General features: G+C 40.4%; 1 protein-coding gene across 3 annotated transcripts in view; it reads right to left on the bottom strand.

The window, feature by feature from the left end:
* Positions 1-14,976, bottom strand: part of acox3 (acyl-CoA oxidase 3, pristanoyl) — a 55,266-nt gene extending 40,290 nt beyond the window's left edge. The window contains exons 1-4 of one of the 3 annotated variants that reach the window (XM_060914449.1): positions 14,945-14,976; positions 10,964-11,140; positions 10,668-10,727; positions 112-248 (exon numbers count right to left, since the gene is read on the bottom strand). In XM_060914449.1, the coding sequence (XP_060770432.1) occupies positions 112-248; positions 10,668-10,727; positions 10,964-11,060 (294 nt within the window). In that variant the 5' untranslated portion in view covers positions 11,061-11,140; positions 14,945-14,976. The remainder of the gene's footprint in view (positions 1-111; positions 249-10,667; positions 10,728-10,963; positions 11,141-14,944) is intronic. The other 2 variants (XM_060914537.1, XM_060914621.1) reach the window with 2 other exon arrangements.
* Positions 14,977-19,190: the final 4,214 nt, after the last annotated feature.

Raw genomic sequence — 19,190 nt, 5'->3', positions numbered from 1 at the left:
TGTATATCACAATATAACAGACAAATCTCTCACAAACACATGCATGTACACACACAACTAAAACTTTACATTGTACATTCAACTTAAAAAAAAAAAAATCTATCTTGTTACCTTGAAAGCAATTGTTTCCTCTCCCTCCATGAACCTCAACATTTCCTTCCAGTTAAAAGACGCCCTTTTTCTGTAAGCATCTAAAGGACCACTGGGAAGCTCCGGGAATTCTTCAGACAAATCCATTTTCTTGGGCTCTTAAGGATAAAATGAAGAATGAAGAATTAATACCAATATGAGTGATCCTCTTCACAGGTCTAATGGGACCCTGACTAACTTCTGAGAACCTTCAGCACCAAGCTTTACCCCCCCCCCCCCCCCCCCAAAAAAAAAAACCCCAAAACAAAATCTACCTCAACAGAGGCTTTGGATCATCACATTAGATTAGATAACTTTATTTGTACCCAAAGGTAGATTTGGTGTGCAGCCAAGTGATCTCCACTCATACAAAACATTTAAAACAAAGGACACACTTAACATACAAACATTTGAAATATTACAGAAATGTTTAAAAACAGTAAACATTCATAGCTGCCAACATTCCGAAATTGTAAATAGTAATACAAGGTTGGGTACTGAGTCTTGGTGGGGGGGGGGGCGCCGCCTAAGCTTTCTAGCAAAACTACCCTGAAAAAAATCACACTAAAACAAAACAGTTTGACATAATTTATTCTACAAACTAAACTATCATCTTACATTAATTTGCAAAGTTCTTTTCAACAATGTATGAAAATAGTCAGTGAATCAGGCAAAAACTTCAAACAATGCAATTGGCACATATAACTTTTGACAAAGTACACATTAGAGAAATAAACTAGAGCTTACTCAGTCAACAGTTGATGTTATTGCACCACATAAATGTCTCACCGACATGGAGCACAAAACGCATCGTGATCGCCCTTACTTGACTTAGAAATGAAGGGAAACTCCTCTCGGTACGAGTCCTTGAAGCGCTGGCCCTTCCCCTTAGGCTACATCCACACGACAACGGCAACGAGATGTTATTTAAAAATATATCGCGTCCAAATGGGCAACGATCAGTAAAATATCAGGTCCATATGGTAACGCAACGCTTGCTGAAAACGATGCAATACACATGCCACACCTCTAGGGGTGCTGTAAGACGGTCCCTTCGGAGACACCAGAACAATAGAAGAAGTAACGGCGCATGCGCATAAACTATTATGCGCGAGACTTCATATTAGCCACAAAGTCAGGAAAATCTGTTTGTAAAATTACATTATAATGACCAAATACAATGAAAAGTATTTTTCCAGTCTCACCTGTGAAAGGTAATCCCATGTGATCTCGTTTGGACAGAAAACCTGTTGGTACAGTTAAACGCAGCTAATCTTTATTCTCCGCTTTGACCTCTCCAAAATGGCGGCGAGGATGACGTATGATTCTACGTGGAAGGCGGCGTCTTCAATGGTCCGGAATAAATTGAATGATATACGTTGATGGATTAATTTGTTGTTTCTCACCTGTGAAAGGTAATCCCATATGATCTCGTTTGGACGGTAAACCTGTTGGTACAGTTAAACGCAGCTAATCTTTATTCTCCGCTTTGACCTCTCCAATATGGCGGCGAGGATGACGTATGATTCTACGCGGAAGGCGGCGTCTTTAATGGTCCAGAATAAATTGGATTAATTTGCTCCTCTACGCCCTTTTTGAGGAATGTATTGTCGGACTTAAATCAACATCTGAAGAGGTGAGATCGCTCCTTTTTTCCCCTATTTTTGCTGGCGGGATTGCACCATTACACAATAAATATTCACAGTGAAAATATTTTGTAAGCGCGTTTCATGAACCAAGTTATAGGATTTGTTGACAACTCGCATCGCAATGAGAAGATCATTGGCACTACTGGTGTTAAGAATCAGACCATTTCATAAATGAATATTTTGCTGTAGAGCTGCAGTGTTTGTACAATTGCATGTTTTTGCTTCACTATTACTGTCACTATTCTGCTTCTTGCATTACTACTGTGAACTAACACTGAACATAATAATAATAATAATAATAATAATATCCAAGCTCGTGTTTCACTCTCACTAGTGCTCTGTAAGGCTTTTTCCTGGTGATATTCGTTACACTTCTACCCGGCGTGAAGCACTCACAGTCATGTGGTTGTGACGTCATCGTAAACAAATCCGTTCTACTCATCCAGACGACTTCACAACGGCAACGTTGCCAGATCTTTCCACTCTGGAACCCGTTCTCAAAAAGATTGTGTTTTGGGTACCCAAAACGCCGGTGCCATGTGGACGCCAGGCCTAAACGATAAGCAATTGTATCGGAGTCACCTGAATCCGTTGCCATGTGGACAGGGCCTATGTCACTCTAGGATGCGCTACTTTGGTACTGTCTAATGTTCATAGCTGGCAACTACTACGAATAAATCGTATTTATTACGATTTGTCGTTTTGATTACAAAAATACGAATTTACTACAATAAAATATGATTTTGCCAATTTTCATGGGTCATTTTCAAAGTCTATCACCGGTGGGATAGCATGCTTTCTTTAGAGATTAGTACTACGCTACATCTTCATAACAAAAGCTTGAAACGCCATGCTTTGTTCAGAAACTTCGTGAACAAAGGCCAGACGATAGCGTGCCATGGATGATCTAATAGCATCATTGATTGGCTGAGAGAACAAGCAATAGCCAATGAAATTTGGTGTAGTATCTGCCGCTTGGAACGAAGCGGTGTTTTATCAAATACGAATCCCACCGGTAACAGACTTTGAAAATGACCCATGAAAATTGGCAAAATTGTATTTTATTGTAGTAAATTCGTATTTTTGTAATCAAAACGACAAATCGTAATAAATACGATTTATTCGTAGTAGTTGGCAGCTATGAACATTAGACAGTACCAAAGTAGCGCATCCTAGAGTGACATAGTGTCACATTGTGTAAAAAAAAAACAGTGATATACCAGCCATGATAGATTGATGAATATATAATAAAATGAGACTGATAAGAGCCTTAAATATATAAACAAATAAAAAATTAATTATAAAACAAATAAAATAAATTGTGCTATTCCAGCCTATGTTTAGAAGTTATATTATTAATCTCTCTAATAGCAGAGGGGACAAAACTTCCTCTGAAACGCTTTGTCTTGCAGACAGGTAGGTTGTATCTGTAACCAGATGGAAGGAGCTGAAATTCCTTATACAGTGGGTGAGAGCTATCTTCCAAGATGGAACCAGCTATCCTCTGCAACTGTCTGGTGTACAGGGTCTCAGGACTAAGTTGTGGCTCTCCAATCAGCCTGCCAGACCACTTAACTATTTGAAAAAGGGAATTCTTGTTTTTAAAAGACAGGTTGTTGAACCAGCACGCCAAACAGAAAGATAAGGTAGATTCAATAAAAGCACGGTAAAAGAGGGTAAGCAAGGTTCGATCAATGTGAAAGTAAGACAGTTTCCTCAGACAATGCAGACGCTGGTTGGCCTTTTTAAAACAGCTTCACACTTTACCTCAAATGTGAGCTTGTTGTCAATAATGGTGCCAAGGTATTTGTACTTGTCTACACTCTCCATTTTCTGACCATTAATTTCTGTGGGCATCTGGATCTGGTTGTCTCATCTCATCTCATTATCTCTAGCCGCTTTATCCTTCTACAGGGTCGCAGGCAAGCTGGAGCCTATCCCAGCTGACTACGGGCGAAAGGCGGGGTACACCCTGGACAAGTCGCCAGGTCATCACAGGGCTGACACATAGACACAGACAACCATTCACACTCACAATCACACCTACGGTCAATTTAGAGTCACCAGTTAACCTAACCTGCATGTCTTTGGACTGTGGGGGAAACCGGAGCACCCGGAGGAAACCCACGCGGACACGGGGAGAACATGCAAACTCCGCACAGAAAGGCCCTCGCCAGCCACGGGGCTCGAACCCGGACCTTCTTGCTGTGAGGTGACAGTCAGTGCGTTTACATGCACATAGAGAAAATCGAATTTCTGCCGTTGCTCGACTGAAATCGAAGTTCTAAATGCCATGGATACACCTTAGCTCGGCTGAAATCGAACCGAACTTGATTTCTCGTAATCGAGCTACACGACCTAGATTATGCGATTGTAGCCGAGCTACTTAGTGCATGTAAACCCTATCGAGCTACTTACTTCAGCACTGCCCCTTCCAGAAGTGACGAGTGACAAGACCACAAGCGGGAAACACAACAGCCTCGGTCGGCATGACAACGAATCATGACAACGGCATGAATCTTTTCTTTTTGTGGCATTGTTTGCACTGTTAAAATTTAGCTCACTTACTGCATCACCAAATACATCTGTTGCATAGCTGTGAATTGTGTACATAAACAAGTCACTGTATTTGTGTGTGTGTGTATATATATATATATATATATATATATATATATATATATATTAGGGTTGGGCGGTATTACGGTAAGAAGGTATCCCGAGGTATTCAAAAGTACCAACGGTATCGGTCTCATTACCGTCATTTTAAAAAAATATATAATATCTAAATAAATATGGAGTACATGAGGTCATAATATAAAATAATAAATTGAAGATCATCCCGAATAACTGTGTGATCGTATTTTCACTAATTCTATCAATTTCCTAAAGAAGTTCTCATCGCGTGCAGGGTTGTTTATGTCGTTACCATGGCAACCCTGCGTGACATTTGGAGTCTGATAGAAAGCTTCGCAAGAGACTGAGACCGCGGTTGAAAGATGGCAAGTCAAGATAACGAGTTAGTGGCAAAAAAAAAATACAACATCGGCAGTGTGGCAGTATTTTGGTTTCAAACCAAATGAAAAGGGAGAGCCAGCAAACACAGATGAAGCTGTGTGTAAAGTATGTAAGAAGAAAAATCGAAAAAATCTAATATGTCCCCTAAGGCACACCATAGCCTGGGGTACTCCACTTCCATGAGATCTCTCCAATGAGTTGTGTTTTGAGTAGGTTACATGAGTAACAACAAGGTAAAATAATATAACGTATGACATTTGGGATGTGGGTAATAAACGTTTGAAATGTCATCTACTGAAGAAACGGAAGAAAACATCGTAGCGTAAACTGTTAGGTTTCTGGTGGGAATTAGCAATGCGCTTGCTATCTTTGTTGGGTGTGTTAAACCGTATGGATTTAAGTGGAATAATTGTAAGGAGTTATGTGATCAAGACAACGTTTTAAGCAAGGTAAGGCCATTTGATTATTAATTTCCCCGCCATGGCATGACGTGGGCCCATATGATTTTGCCTTGTGCAGCTATCAAGCATTTGAATTAGGTTCGCCTCATTTGCGCTGAAGAATATGGTTTATCGCGCAGTCTAAACGGACTTGGGTGTTGGTTGATTCTTTTTCTTTTCTTTTTTTATTTCCCATGCTTGAAAGGGTATGATCCTGCTCATCGTGTACTTTTTTTGATGGAGTAGGTGAAATAGTGCTGCAAATGGCGTTTCAACGCAGACATGTGTAAACAACAGTTGAATGCTATTTTCAAGATGAAGGAAGAGTTGCGTGATGCTTTGAAATATCTCTTAATCCATTCATCAATGCACAAAATTCGCTTTGCTGCTTAATCCATACCACAATGCACATAATTCGCTATGCTGCTTTTAAATAGTACATCTGAGGCATAGGCGCAGGTCTGGACAAGGTCCGCCGGTATAGGCGCACGCTACACAGTAGGCCAAAACAAAATATTTTTTTCTCGGTAATACCGTATACCCCGGGAAAACACAGAGACAGTTTAAAGGTATCAAAATTTGGATACCGCCCAACCCTAATATATATATGTGTCCAACATCTGAAGAATGTAAATAAAAACAAAACAATTTAACTTTGTGTGTTTATTAAGACATAAGTTAAATTGTAAGCAAAAAATGGACTTTAGAAAAATATACAATTGTGCAAAATAAGTTGTCTTACAAAACAGTGGTCTGCGCAGGACAGTTTGTAGCCATACAGTCTGTTAGAGCAAGCCTAACAGCTTGAGCACGGAACTTGTGAACACGGAACTGATAACTTTGTTTATACTCTTGAATAGCTCTTCTTCATGATGACAACCGGAAGTGTACCAACACGATGGGGCGTGTAGCGCCACCTGTGGCTCGGGTGCATAATGTACCTCACACAATAGCTCGATTTCCTTGTGTGCATGTAGGATTGGATTTCTCTGGCACCCCTGCTGGGACCCTTAGCTCGATTACCGACAGCAGCTCGATTTGGATGTGCATGTAAACGCACTGAGTGCTAACCACTACACCACCGTGCCGCCCTCATTTGTTTTTATCTATCTATAATTTTCCATTCAATACTGCCACTTTTGTATAGTTTTCTTACTTTCATTCATTGTAATTCTTGTTTTTAGCATTATTAATGCACATTCACCTGTACAAAGCACATACAATTTTTTTTAAATCGTTACATTTTTATCTGTATACTATTTAGTCAGCTTGTTCTTGGGATTTTTTTTTTTAATTCTATTTTATGTTGTACAGGGTGTCTTTTTCTTTTCGCTTGTCTGATAACTTGCTGCTGTAACAATTTCCCAGCTTGGGGTCAATAAAGTAAATCTATCTATCTATCTATCTATCTATCTATCTATCTATCTATCTATCTATCTATCTATCTATCTATCTGTTCAAAACTGAAGATAAATCCACAGCTCAAGAAACAGTAAAACAATTCATCTACATGCAGCATTTCAGGAGCTATTAGCATTCCCAGCATTCATTTCTATTATTTATGTACAGTATTATGCAAACATATTAGGCCCTGGTCACACTACAGCTTGCAATGGGTTTGCGAATACTTGGTGATGAAAACTGGCAGCATCGTCACCAATCGTGCAATCCACGGTGAATGTTCTCCGAGCTTCGCGAGTTGTTTTTTTTTTTTGGTGCATCTCCGCCTCATGAGTGGCCAAAAATGTCATGAAAAATTTCAACGCATGCATTGAAATTTGGTGGCAATGTTTTTGCTGGCAAACTTAGTGGTGAATACTCGCAGGTGGGTTTGGGAATATTTCCTGAAGCTAGGGGAACCTTCGCCGAGCCTCTTGAGATGTATTTGTCTCAAATCCATGTCCCTGATGCTCATGGAAGCCTCAACAATATAGCAGTGAGGCACAGCCTAACCTTCACTCAGACTTAAAAAGTGCATCTTCATTCAGGGATCCTTCAGAGCGTGTTGTGCAGTACAGCACTGTGGAAAAAAAAAGTGCAGAGGCTTCACAAAGTATTATTATCACAATCACATTTGTTTCTGGCCATGTTTACGACTCTGGTTTCATTTGTAATTGTTCCTCTAACCTTGCCTCACAGTTTGTTTTGGTAAATATCACGCCTGCTAATATACACCCTTCCTGCACTTACATCCGTCTACCGCCGCATACCTGATAGAATACTTCACAAAGCCTCTGGGTATTTATCTTCAGTTTTGGATGGATGGATGGGAAATCATGTTACAGCAGCAAGTTATCAGACATCAGAGACTCAGATTGTTTTGCAGGTCAAGGGGCCCACAGGGCCCCTCCTGGGAAAAAACAGGGGCCCATTTCTACAATGGGGGCCCAGTGATTATCCTTCAGTTGAAGCGAACCTAGTGAGCGAAGCGAGCCCAATGAACAGCTGGGGCAGCCCAGGGGCTGTTTTTTTCTTCTCAATTCTGTTTTTTTTTTTGGTATTAGAAGCCATATGAAGCAATGTAGATGACAAAAATCAATGCTTCAACCAAACATATTGAGATATTGTTTAGTCAGTGGCAATATTTTGTAATTCAACCACAGGCCACTATATATCACATCTATATTATCTCCTCCTTGTAAATTATAGCACAAGAATGGATTTGTTTTTTGCATGCTGTGACGGTCTAATTCTGCTTGTCTCTAATCATCTCTACTTCTAATTTCATTAATTTATTTTATTAACTTGTTTTCAGTTTGGTGTAGGTCTATAGTAGTAGTAGTAGTGGTGGTAGTAGTAGTAGTCACCAGTGGTAGTGGTAGTAGTAGTAGTTGCTGTTGTAGTAATTGATGTTGCAGTAGTAGTTGTTGTAAATCTAGTATGACTAATTACCTTGGGTATCAGGGGTATCAGTTTTTTCAGGTGAATGTACTCTCTTTCTGCCGAAGAATGACAAAATAGATGTATTTTTTCTTTTTTTTCTTATCCATGTTTTCTTGTCTCTTTTGAATATTCGTACATAGACCGTAAGACGCCACCTAGCGAAAGACTTGGATCAGGTTTTACTCGCTTGGGACGCTACAAACGGGGCGGCATAAATACACGAACGGGTCCGACGTATATTCAATATGGCAGCGGTCAAAACAAATTCATCCGATGCTGAAATCTGTTGAATATCCAGATAATTATGTTGGAAGTTGCATATTTGTGCAAGATTTTCGATAGAGACCATGAAGTCAAGTAATACGCCACGAAACGTTCCAAATAGGGTATAAAATGCTTGCGTCCATATTGGCCCCTGCCCCTCTCGACAATGCGTACTTCATTATTCGAAATAGTGCATCTTAGACGCTGGCGCGCCAACAATCTGAGTCTCTGAGACATGTGAAAAGAAACACACTGTACAATATAAAATGTAATTTAAAAAAATCACATTCAAAGAAATGTTTTCAAAAATAATGATGTTTCTACATTAAACTAGATAGAACTCGACGCCAACGGCGTGGATGGGGATGCCTCCGCCTGGTAGACTACACAGCTTATTAAGTTGTGATTTGGGGATGGACATTTGACCTCACAGTAATCTTGACCTGGTGAAATTACTTGTATTTGCCTTGGAGATATTGTGTTCACAAGGTTTTCAGACAGACATTTGACCTCACAGTGACCTTGACCTTAGACCTTTTGACCTCAAAATCTAATCAGTTCATGTTTGTCCCCAAATGCACAAATGGCGAAAGTTTGGTGAAATTCCTTTCATTAGCCTTTGAGATATCGCGTTCACAAGGTTTCGGGACGGACGCACGCACGGACAGACGGACAACCCGAAAACATAATGCCTCCTGCATCTTGCGGTGGCAGAGGCATAAAAAAAATTACAAAGAACAGTAAATAGTAATAAGTGAAATAAACGAAACAAAGTCAGTATTTAGTGTGATAACCTTTTGCTTAAAAAAAAAAGTCTCAGGTACAGTGAGTGCAGTTTGATGCGGAAATGAGCTGGAGGTTTTACTGAACATCTTACAGAACCAGACACAGTTCTTCTGGACACTTTGTCACACTCACGTCTTCATTTTGCAGGAAAACCCAGTAGCCTTCATTATGTTTTCTTTTTGTCTGAAAAGTGGTCTCTTGCGTAATACCCTGCTTTCTTTACTGACATACAAACACTTTCCTGTCACATTTAATTTGTGCTGGAAAACTAACATTTGTAAATCTAACATGTTTTTGTACTGACTCAATAATGAAGTCATAAAATGAATGTATAATGAACAGGGGCGCCGCCAGAAATTTTGGGCCCCATGAAAGATTAGAATTTTGGGCCCCCCAACTTTGCCCACCCTCGTCACAATTGCACTATTGTCATTATTTGACTTTTGATAGCCCATGGACCTTGAGTTTGTGACTTTGTTATTACATTTTATGTATTAACCTACCAGGGACTAGATGAAAACTGGTCAGTGACTAATTCTGGTGCATTTACAATCACAAATGAAACTTCAAGATTTTGCCACATGCCTTCTTGTGCTAGGACAATTGGTAGTGAAATGTGTGACGTGACTGCTAATAAATCATAGAAAAAGTTTTCTACCCAGCATCAAAATACCTATGGAAATCCCATGGATTGTTATGTGTTAGGTAGAAAGTTGTGTGTACTGTTCTGCAAAAAGGGAATATGTTCAAAGCAAAGTGTGTCTAGACAGAAATTTGAGCGTAAGCAGAGTTAGACTATTGGTTGCCCCTCCATGGACCAGGAGTTTTTGACCTTGTTTTCTAATTTACACTTTTATATTGTTTGACCAGTAGATGGCAGTATAAGCCAAGACATAATTCAGGCCAATATAAGCCCATACATAAAAAGAAAAAAGGAAATAAAATGGTGAATGATGCAGCAGTTATTATTGAGTTGACTGTAAATAAACATAACCAACATAATTTAACACACTGCTTTGAACTGTTCTTCATTCAAGTGTGCAAAATTGGGCTACTTAGTATGGAGTTCATTCGTTCATGTGTTGACACAACTTGCATGCATCAATGTATCTGTATGGATTTATAAGATATACATTCTTTATAGGCTACTTCAGTGCCAGAGAGTTCCAGAAAACATCAGTAATCACAATTTCCTGCCTTGATTAATAACTAGGCAACAGTTATTTCATACAACATAATGCACTGCAAGAAATCCACTGAGAGTTTATGCTTTCTTTTAGGCAGCACTCATTTATTGTCAAAGCAAATATTCAAATATCTATGAACAATAAAATATTCAAGATAGATTCTTACCAGCAATATCAACCAATCCAAATGTAACCATGTCAAACACTTGACTGGTGTCCGTTATTAGCAACACTTTAATCTAGCAAACTGTATATGGCGCTCGCTCATTAAAAACTTCAATCCTAAAGCATTTATGGGTTGTATTGCTGCTTACCTCCTTCTCCAAAGGGGGGTTCAGTGGTTTGGTAGGGCGGCGGTCCCCCTGAGGCTGAATCTGTGCATATTTAGGGCACCCCATTAGTTATGAAACTGGTTATTAGCACTAGTTATTAGCACCAGCATAACGTAATATTTAATCTTGTTTATCACACAAGACAGTTCAGTTATTAAAATGGAAAAAATGTCACTGTACAAACTGTAAAAGTGTTCTCTTGATAGGCTAATCCAACCACGTTCATACTGTTCATTTACCATTCGCTAATATTTTGAACACACGTGAACGATAGCTACCTTTCTTTGGGAAAAACTGAGTGACCAGTTGCCTGCCTCTCCGGTCCCTCTCAGCTTTCAGCTGCCTTTCTTTACGTTTTTGACAGCCACTCTTCATATTTAGCGATCATAGACTGTACGCACTCCACTGCTGGCTGGCTGCTGCACCGCGACACAGCAATCGCGCTTCTACCAGAACTGGACCGTACCATTTCGCAAAAAGAGGAGGGTTAAATGACAATATGTTGAAGAACTCAAGAAATAGACACAAGGTTGTTCAATTAGCTCATTTTATCAGATGGAATATTGCATTGTTGTTATTTCAAAAGTCTTATTAAAATCATTAAAAGCATATTATCAGCCCCTTAAAGGGCCCCATGGCAGTGCTGGGCCCCTAGAATTGTTCTAACCTTTCCCCCCCTGGCGGCGCCCATGATAATGAAGTTTGTACTGTACTTAAAAAAAAAAAAGGGCAAACTAGATAGAACTCGACGCCAACGGCGTGGATGGGGATGCCTCCGCCTGGTAGACTACACGGCTTATTAAGTTGTGATTTGGGGATGGACATTTGACCTCACAGTAATCTTGACCTGGTGAAATTACTTGTATCAGCCTTGGAGATATTGTGTCCACAAGGTTTTCAGACAGACATTTGACCTCACAGTGACCTTGACCTTAGACCTTTTGATCTCAAAATCTAATCAGTTCATGTTTGTCCCAAAGCGCACAAATGGTGAAAGTTTGGTGAAATTCCTTTCAGTAGCCTTTGAGATATCGTGTTCACAAGGTTTCGGGACGGACGCACGCACGGATGCACGGACAGACGGACAACCCGAAAACATAATGCCTCCTGCACCTTAAGGTGGTGGAGGCATAGAAAGGGGTGACTAAGACTTTGACAGTCCTGTATATACCACAGTGTTCTTTAAGTATTTAACTCCAAAAAACCACACAAAAACTGTGCACAAAGACCTGCTAAACTTTTTTTAAAAAAGTACTTAAACCCCGAAACACACACAACCTGTTTTTAAATAAATAAATAAATAAATAAATACTTTAAAAAAAGTTTAACAGGTTGTGTGTGTGTGTGTATCGGGGATTAAGTACTTAAAAAACAAAAGTTTAACAGGTCTTTGTGCATATGTATGTTCCGAGGGTTAAGTACTTAAAAAAAAAAGTACTTAACCCCCGAAACACACACACACACACACACACACAGTGCACAAAGACCTGTTAAACTTTTTTTAAAAAGTACTTTTAACGTTTGTTAAAATACTTAACCCCCGAAACACACACACTGTGCACAAAGACCTGTTAAACTTTTTTTAAGTACTTTTTTAAAAGTACTTAACCTCTGAAAAACACACAAAAACTGTGCACAAAGACCTGTTAAACTTTCATATGCTCTTGAAACAAAATGGATGCTGTTCAAAAGGTAAATGTGGGTGGACTGTGTTTGTCTTGTATCAACACAAAAAAAAAATTGCATGTTCAATGCCAAAAAACCACAAAACATCATTTTCTGTTTTACTGATTTTTGTTTGTTTGTTTCACTCATTTTTGTTGTACTGATGTGAATATGTAAGTCAGTATTGGTTGAGTCTCTTGGGAAGTCATAAACCTTGAAAAGGTGAGAAAATAAAACTAAGTTTACTGTAGAACAAAAGTCAGTCAATGCAAAGTTCACCATCCTTCCCTTATCACAGAGCTGCACTTCAGCTGATTCAGCAAACTGACCCGTTCATGATAATTTGCTGAAGAAACATCCGGCAGTGCCAGTGGAGCTGCACCAGTCACTCCTCACAATAATGAACAATACTGTCCAGATCACTTCTACATCCATAGAAACCCCTCTGAACGTATACTGTGTGCACTGACCATCAGCATCAGTACTTTACAGCAAACTGCTAGCTACACATGGTTAAAATGGCTCTTGTACAATATACAGACTTACAACCCCGATTCCAAAAAAGTTGGGACAAAGTACAAATTGTAAATAAAAACGGAATGCAATGATGTGGAAGTTTCAAAATTCCATATTTTATTCAGAATAGAACATAGATGACATATCAAATGTTTAAACTGAGAAAATGTATCATTTAAAGAGAAAAATTAGGCGATTTTAAATTTCATGATAACACCACATCTCAAAAAAGTTGGGACAAGGCCATGTTTACCACTGTGAGACATCCCCTTTTCTCTTTACAACAGTCTGTAAACGTCTGGGGACTGAGGAGACAAGTTGCTCAAGTTTAGGGATAGGAATGTTAACCCATTCTTGTCTAATGTAGGATTCTAGTTGCTCAACTGTCTTGGGTCTTTTTTGCCGTATCTTCCATTTTATGATGCGCCAAATGTTTTCTATGGGTGAAAGATCTGGACTGCAGGCTGGCCAGTTCAGTACCCGGACCCTTCTTCTACGCAGCCATGATGCTGTAATTGATGCAGTATGTGGTTTGGCATTGTCATGTTGGAAAATGCAAGGTCTTCCCTGAAAGAGACGTCGTCTGGATGGGAGCATATGTTGCTCTAGAACCTGGATATACCTTTCAGCATTGATGGTGTCTTTCCAGATGTGTAAGCTGCCCATGCCACACACACTAATGCAACCCCATACCATCAGAGATGCAGGATTCTGAACTGAGCGCTGATAACAACTTGGGTCGTCCTTCTCCTCTTTAGTCCGAATGACACGGCGTCCCTGATTTCCATAAAGAACTTCAAATTTTGATTCGTCTGACCACAGAACAGTTTTCCACTTTGCCACAGTCCATTTTAAATGAGCCTTGGCCCAGAGAAGACGTCTGCGCTTCTGGATCATGTTTAGATACGGCTTCTTCTTTGAACTATAGAGTTTTAGCTGGCAACGGCGGATGGCACGGTGAATTGTGTTCACAGATAATGTTCTCTGGAAATATTCCTGAGCCCATTTTGTGATTTCCAATACAGAAGCATGCCTGTATGTGATGCAGTGCCGTCTAAGGGCCCGAAGATCACGGGCACCCAGTATGGTTTTCCGGCCTTGACCCTTACGCACAGAGATTCTTCCAGATTCTCTGAATCTCTTGATGATATTATGCACTGTAGATGATATGTTCAAACTCTTTGCAATTTTACACTGTCGAACTCCTTTCTGATATTGCTCCACTATTTGTCGGTGCAGAATTAGGGGGATTGGTGATCCTCTTCCCATCTTTACTTCTGAGAGCCGCTGCCACTCCAAGATGCTCTTTTTATACCCAGTCATGTTAATGGCCTATTGCCAATTGACCTAATGAGTTGCAATTTGGTCCTCCAGCTGTTCCTTTTTTGTACCTTTAACTTTTCCAGCCTCTTATTGCCCCTGTCCCAACTTTGAGATGTGTTGCTGTAATGAAATTTCAAATGCGCCAGTATTTGGCATGAAATTTCAAATTGTCTCACTTTCGACATTTGATATGTTGTCTATGTTCTATTGTCAATACAATATCAGTTTTTGAGATTTGTAAATTATTGCATTCCGTTTTTTATTTACAATTTGTACTTTGTCCCAACTTTTTTGGAATCGGGGTTGTACCTGTGCAATACCACCTTTGTAATACACTTATGTTAACTATATATCTGCAAACCTGTTCATTTGTTAAGTTTTTTTAATCTCTAAATTTGTAGTTTATTTCTTTTATATATATCCTTTTTTGTCTACTTAGTACTTTTGCACTACTCCTTCACTGCCTTATCTTTTCTCTTTATATATTTTGCTGCTGTAACAATGCAAATTTCCCCTTGTGGGATAATAAAAGATTATCTTAATGACAGTACTGACCTGCCCTTGCCCCATTCTTGTAGGTTATGTGAACACCTTACCCACTTCACAACACACTAACACTCAGCAACCTTCATAACTCAGCTTAACCTTAAAGACTTTCAATAAGAATAGCGATTAAACTTCTCTAAATATTATAGTCACAGGTTAATAGTTTGTTTGTTCAGCTGAAATGACACTGAAGCAGGACAACCACTTACCAGGATTGCTGGAAAGCTGCTTCTTCTTCTTCTTCTTCTTCAGAGATATGAGTTGTGCTCATGGTAATATTACACACCGCCACCTGCTGGCAGCTTGAGGAAACTCACTAAATCATCAGCAGCAGCAGCAGCTTCTTCTTCTTCCTCGTCCAGCACTGCTGCCAGGTCGAGGTCCTTGTGGCCCACACTTGGAGCATAGTTTTACATTCCACATGTTAGATGTATATCAGAATGGTGCAAGACATGTATGAGAACAGTGAAACAGCAGTGAGGTGTGCAGTTGGAACGACTGAATGGTTCAAGGTGAAGGTGGGACTCCATCAAGGATCTGCTTTGAGTCCTTTCTTGTTTGCCATAGTGATGGATAGCTTGACGGGCGAAGTGAGACAAGTCACCATGGAACATGATGTTTGCGGATGATATTGTGATATGTGGTGAAAGTAGAAAGGAGGTTGAGTTGGGTTTGGAGAGATGGAGGTATGCATTGGAACAAAGAGGAATGAAGGTGAGCAGGAGCAAAACAGAATACATGTGCATCAATGAGAATGGGGATGAGAGTGTAGTGAAGATGCGAGGAGTAGACGTAAAGAAAGTTGGTGAATTCAAGTACCTGGGGTCAACTGTACAGGAAAATGGGGTCTGCGATAGTGAGGTGAGAAAGAGAGTGCAGGCAGGGTGGAGCAGTTGGAGAAGGATTTCGGGAGTCATTTGTGATAGGAAAGTCCCAGCAAAAGTGAAAGGTAAGATGTATAAGACAGTAATGAGGCCAGCTGTGATGTCTGGATTGGACACCGTACCCTTAACGAAAAGACAGGAGGCAAAGTTGGAGGTGGCGGAGTTGAGGATGTTAAGGTTTGCGATGGGAGTGACAAGGTTGGACAGGATAAGGAACGAGCACATTAGAGGGACAGCACATGTGGAGAGCTTGGGAATTAAGCTAAGAGAGATGAGACTGAGATGGTATGGGCACATCCTGAGAAGAGATGCAGAGCATGTTGGAAGGAGAATGTTGAGGATGGAGCTACCAGGCAAACGAAAATGAGGAAGGCCAAAGAGGAGATACATGGATGTGGTGAGAGAGGACATGAAAGTGGCAGGTGTGGTAGAGAAGGATGCGGAAGACAGGGAGCAACGGAGACGAAAGATCCGCTGTGGCAGGAGCAGCCAAAAGAAGACGATGACTTGGAGCATAGTTTTACACCGGATGCCCTTCCTGGGCTTGGGAATCAAGCATTCACACACACACACACACACACACATTCACACCTATGGGCAGTTTAGAGTAGCCAGTTAACCTAACTGCATGTCTTTGGACTGTGGGAGGAAACCCACACAGACATGGGGAGAACATGCAAGCTCCACACAAAAGGCTCGAACCCAGAACCTTCTTGCTGTGAGGGGACAGTGCTAACCACTACACCACCATGCCGCCCTAGGAAAAATCACTGAAACATCACACTATTATATAGGCCTGCACTCACAGTCCAGTGATTAGTATTAGGAATTTATTTGCTTGCTTACAACTAAATGTGTTGTCCTCTGTCTACCCTTCATTATCGGAAAGAAATCAGAATAAGACCATTGCCGATGAGTTGTTCCAACTGCACACCTCACTGCCGTTTCACTGTTCTCATACATGTCTTGCACCATTCTGATATACATCTAACATGTGGAATGCAAAACTATGCTCCAAGTATGGGCCATAAGGACCTCGACCTGGCAGCAGTGCTGGACGAGGAAGAAGAAGAAGCTGCTGCTGATGATGATGATTTAGTGAGTTTCCTCAAGCTGCCAGCAGGTGGTGGTGTATAATATTACTATTAGCAAATAAAAATCTGAAAAATGTGGTGTGCATTAATATTCAGCCCCCTGTACTCTGATACCTCTAAATACAATCCAGTGCAATCAATTGCCTTCAGAAGTCATCTAATTAGTTAATAGAGTCCTACTGTGCGTAATTTACTCTCAGCATAAATACACTTGTTCTGTGAAGGCCTCAGTGGTTTGTTAGAGAACACTGAAGAACAAACAGCATCATGAAGACCAAAGAACTCACCAGACAGGTCAGGGATAAAGTTCCGGAGAAGTTTAAAGCAGGGTTAGGTTATTAAAAAAAATATCCCAAGCTCTGAACATCTCAAGAAGCACTGTTCAATCCATCATTCAAAAATGGAAAAAGTATGGCACAACTGCAAACCTACCAAGACATGGCCGTCCACCTAAACTGACAGGGCGAGCAAGGAGAGCACTGGTCAGAGAAGCAGCCAAGAGGCCCATGATCACTCTGGAGGAGCTGCAGAAATCCACAGCTCAGGTGGGAGAATCTGTGCACAGGACAACTATAAGTTGTACAATCCACAAATCTGGCCTTTTTGGAAGATTGGCAAGAAGAAAGACATTGTTGAAAGACAGGCATAAGAAGTCCCTTTTGCAGTTTGCCAGAAGCCATGTAGGGGACACAGCAAACATGTGGAAGAAGGTGCTTTGGTCAGATGAGACCAAAGTTGAACTTTTTGGCCTAAATGCAAAGCGCTGTGTGTGGCGGAAAACTAACACTGCTCGTCACCCTGCACACACCATCCCCACTGTGAAACATGGTGGTGGCAGCATCATGCTATGGGGATGCTTTTCTTCAGCAGGGACAGGGAAGCTGGTCAGAGTTGATGGGAAGATGGATGGAGCTAAATACAAAGCAATCCTGGAAGAAAACCTGTTGGAGGCTGCAAAAGACTTGAGACTGGGAAGGAGATTCACCTTCCAGCAAGACAATGACCCTAAACATACAGCCAGAGCTACAATGGAATGATTTAGATCAAAGAATATTCATGTGTTAGAATGGCCCAGTCAAAGTCCAGACCTAAATCCCATTGAGCATCTGTGGCAAGACTTGAAAATTGCTGTTCACAGATGCTCTCCATCCAATCTGGCTGAGCTTGAGCTATTTTGCAAAGAAGAATGGGCAAAAATTTCAGTGTCTAGATGTGCAAAGCTGGTAGAGACATACCACAAAAGACTTGCAGTTGTAATTGCAGCAAAAGGTGGCTCTACAAAGTATTGACGCAGGGGGGCTGAATACTAATGCACATCACATTTTTCAGATTTTTTTTTGTTTAAAATTTTGAAGACCATTTATCATTTTCATTTCACTTCACAATTATGTGCTACTCTGTGTTGGTCTAATCACAAAATCTCAATAAAAAACTTAAGTTCATGGTTGTAAGGTGGAAATGTGAAAAAGTTCAAGGGGTATGAATACTTTTTCAAGGCACTGTATATTACATAAATGCAAATGTCTAAGCAGCATCAATGGGGATGTGTACATACAGAGAGCATTCTACTTACTAACTAATAACATATCAGAGGTACTGATAATTTTAACCTATGAGAGAACAGTGTGCTGGAAATCAGCATTTCATTGTTTTTCACATTCAGAACCAGATCAGATCATAAGAACAAAATAAAATGTTCCATACATGACAGTGCTGGGACATTGGACAACATCCTCTGAAATATTTACAAATGTTCTACAAGGACTGTTCAGAATGTTTATGTCGTCCTTGGAAGGTGCTATAGCAAACATTAAATTGTCCAAATGGAGAAATGTAACACATGCTTTAATCCCTCCAAGAGGGTACAGGGTATACCTGTTGGATGCATCATTAAATCTCACAGGTTTTCTGTGTAGGTGCTGTCTTTTTTTTTTTTCTTCTCTAGTGTCTCCCTCTTCGTCTTTATATTGGGTGACTGGTTACACTGGGGGCGGTGTAATGGTTAGCACTGTCGCCTCACAGCAAGAAGGTTCTGGGTTCAAGCCTAGTGGCTGATGGGGGGCCTTTCTGTGTGGAGTTTGCATGTTCTCTCTGTGGGTTTCTTCCGGGTGCTCCGGTTTCCTCCAAAAGACATGCAGTTAGGTTAACTGGCTACTCTAAATTGCCCATAGGATGGATATATATATATATATATATATATATATATATATATATACACACACACACACATACATACACACACACAGAAAGGAACTGACCACCCTACTGCTACAGTTCTGGCCAAGTCAACCAAACCTCCAGCCTGGATCGCGTTCAGCAGTGATGACGTCGGTTACACTGGAGTGAGGAATTTCAGTGAACTTGAACATTTTCTTTCAAAAAGGTATCCTGATTATCTTTGGAGTTAATCGAGTCAGATAATGACATCCAGTAAATCTGTACAAGAACAAGATTCACTTTATTGAAATTTCAATATT

Source organism: Neoarius graeffei, chromosome 1, assembly GCF_027579695.1.
Source record: "Neoarius graeffei isolate fNeoGra1 chromosome 1, fNeoGra1.pri, whole genome shotgun sequence".
Lineage (NCBI taxonomy): Eukaryota > Metazoa > Chordata > Actinopteri > Siluriformes > Ariidae > Neoarius > Neoarius graeffei.
Note: the sequence above shows the minus strand (reverse complement) of the source record. Positions and strands in the feature narration are given on the sequence as shown.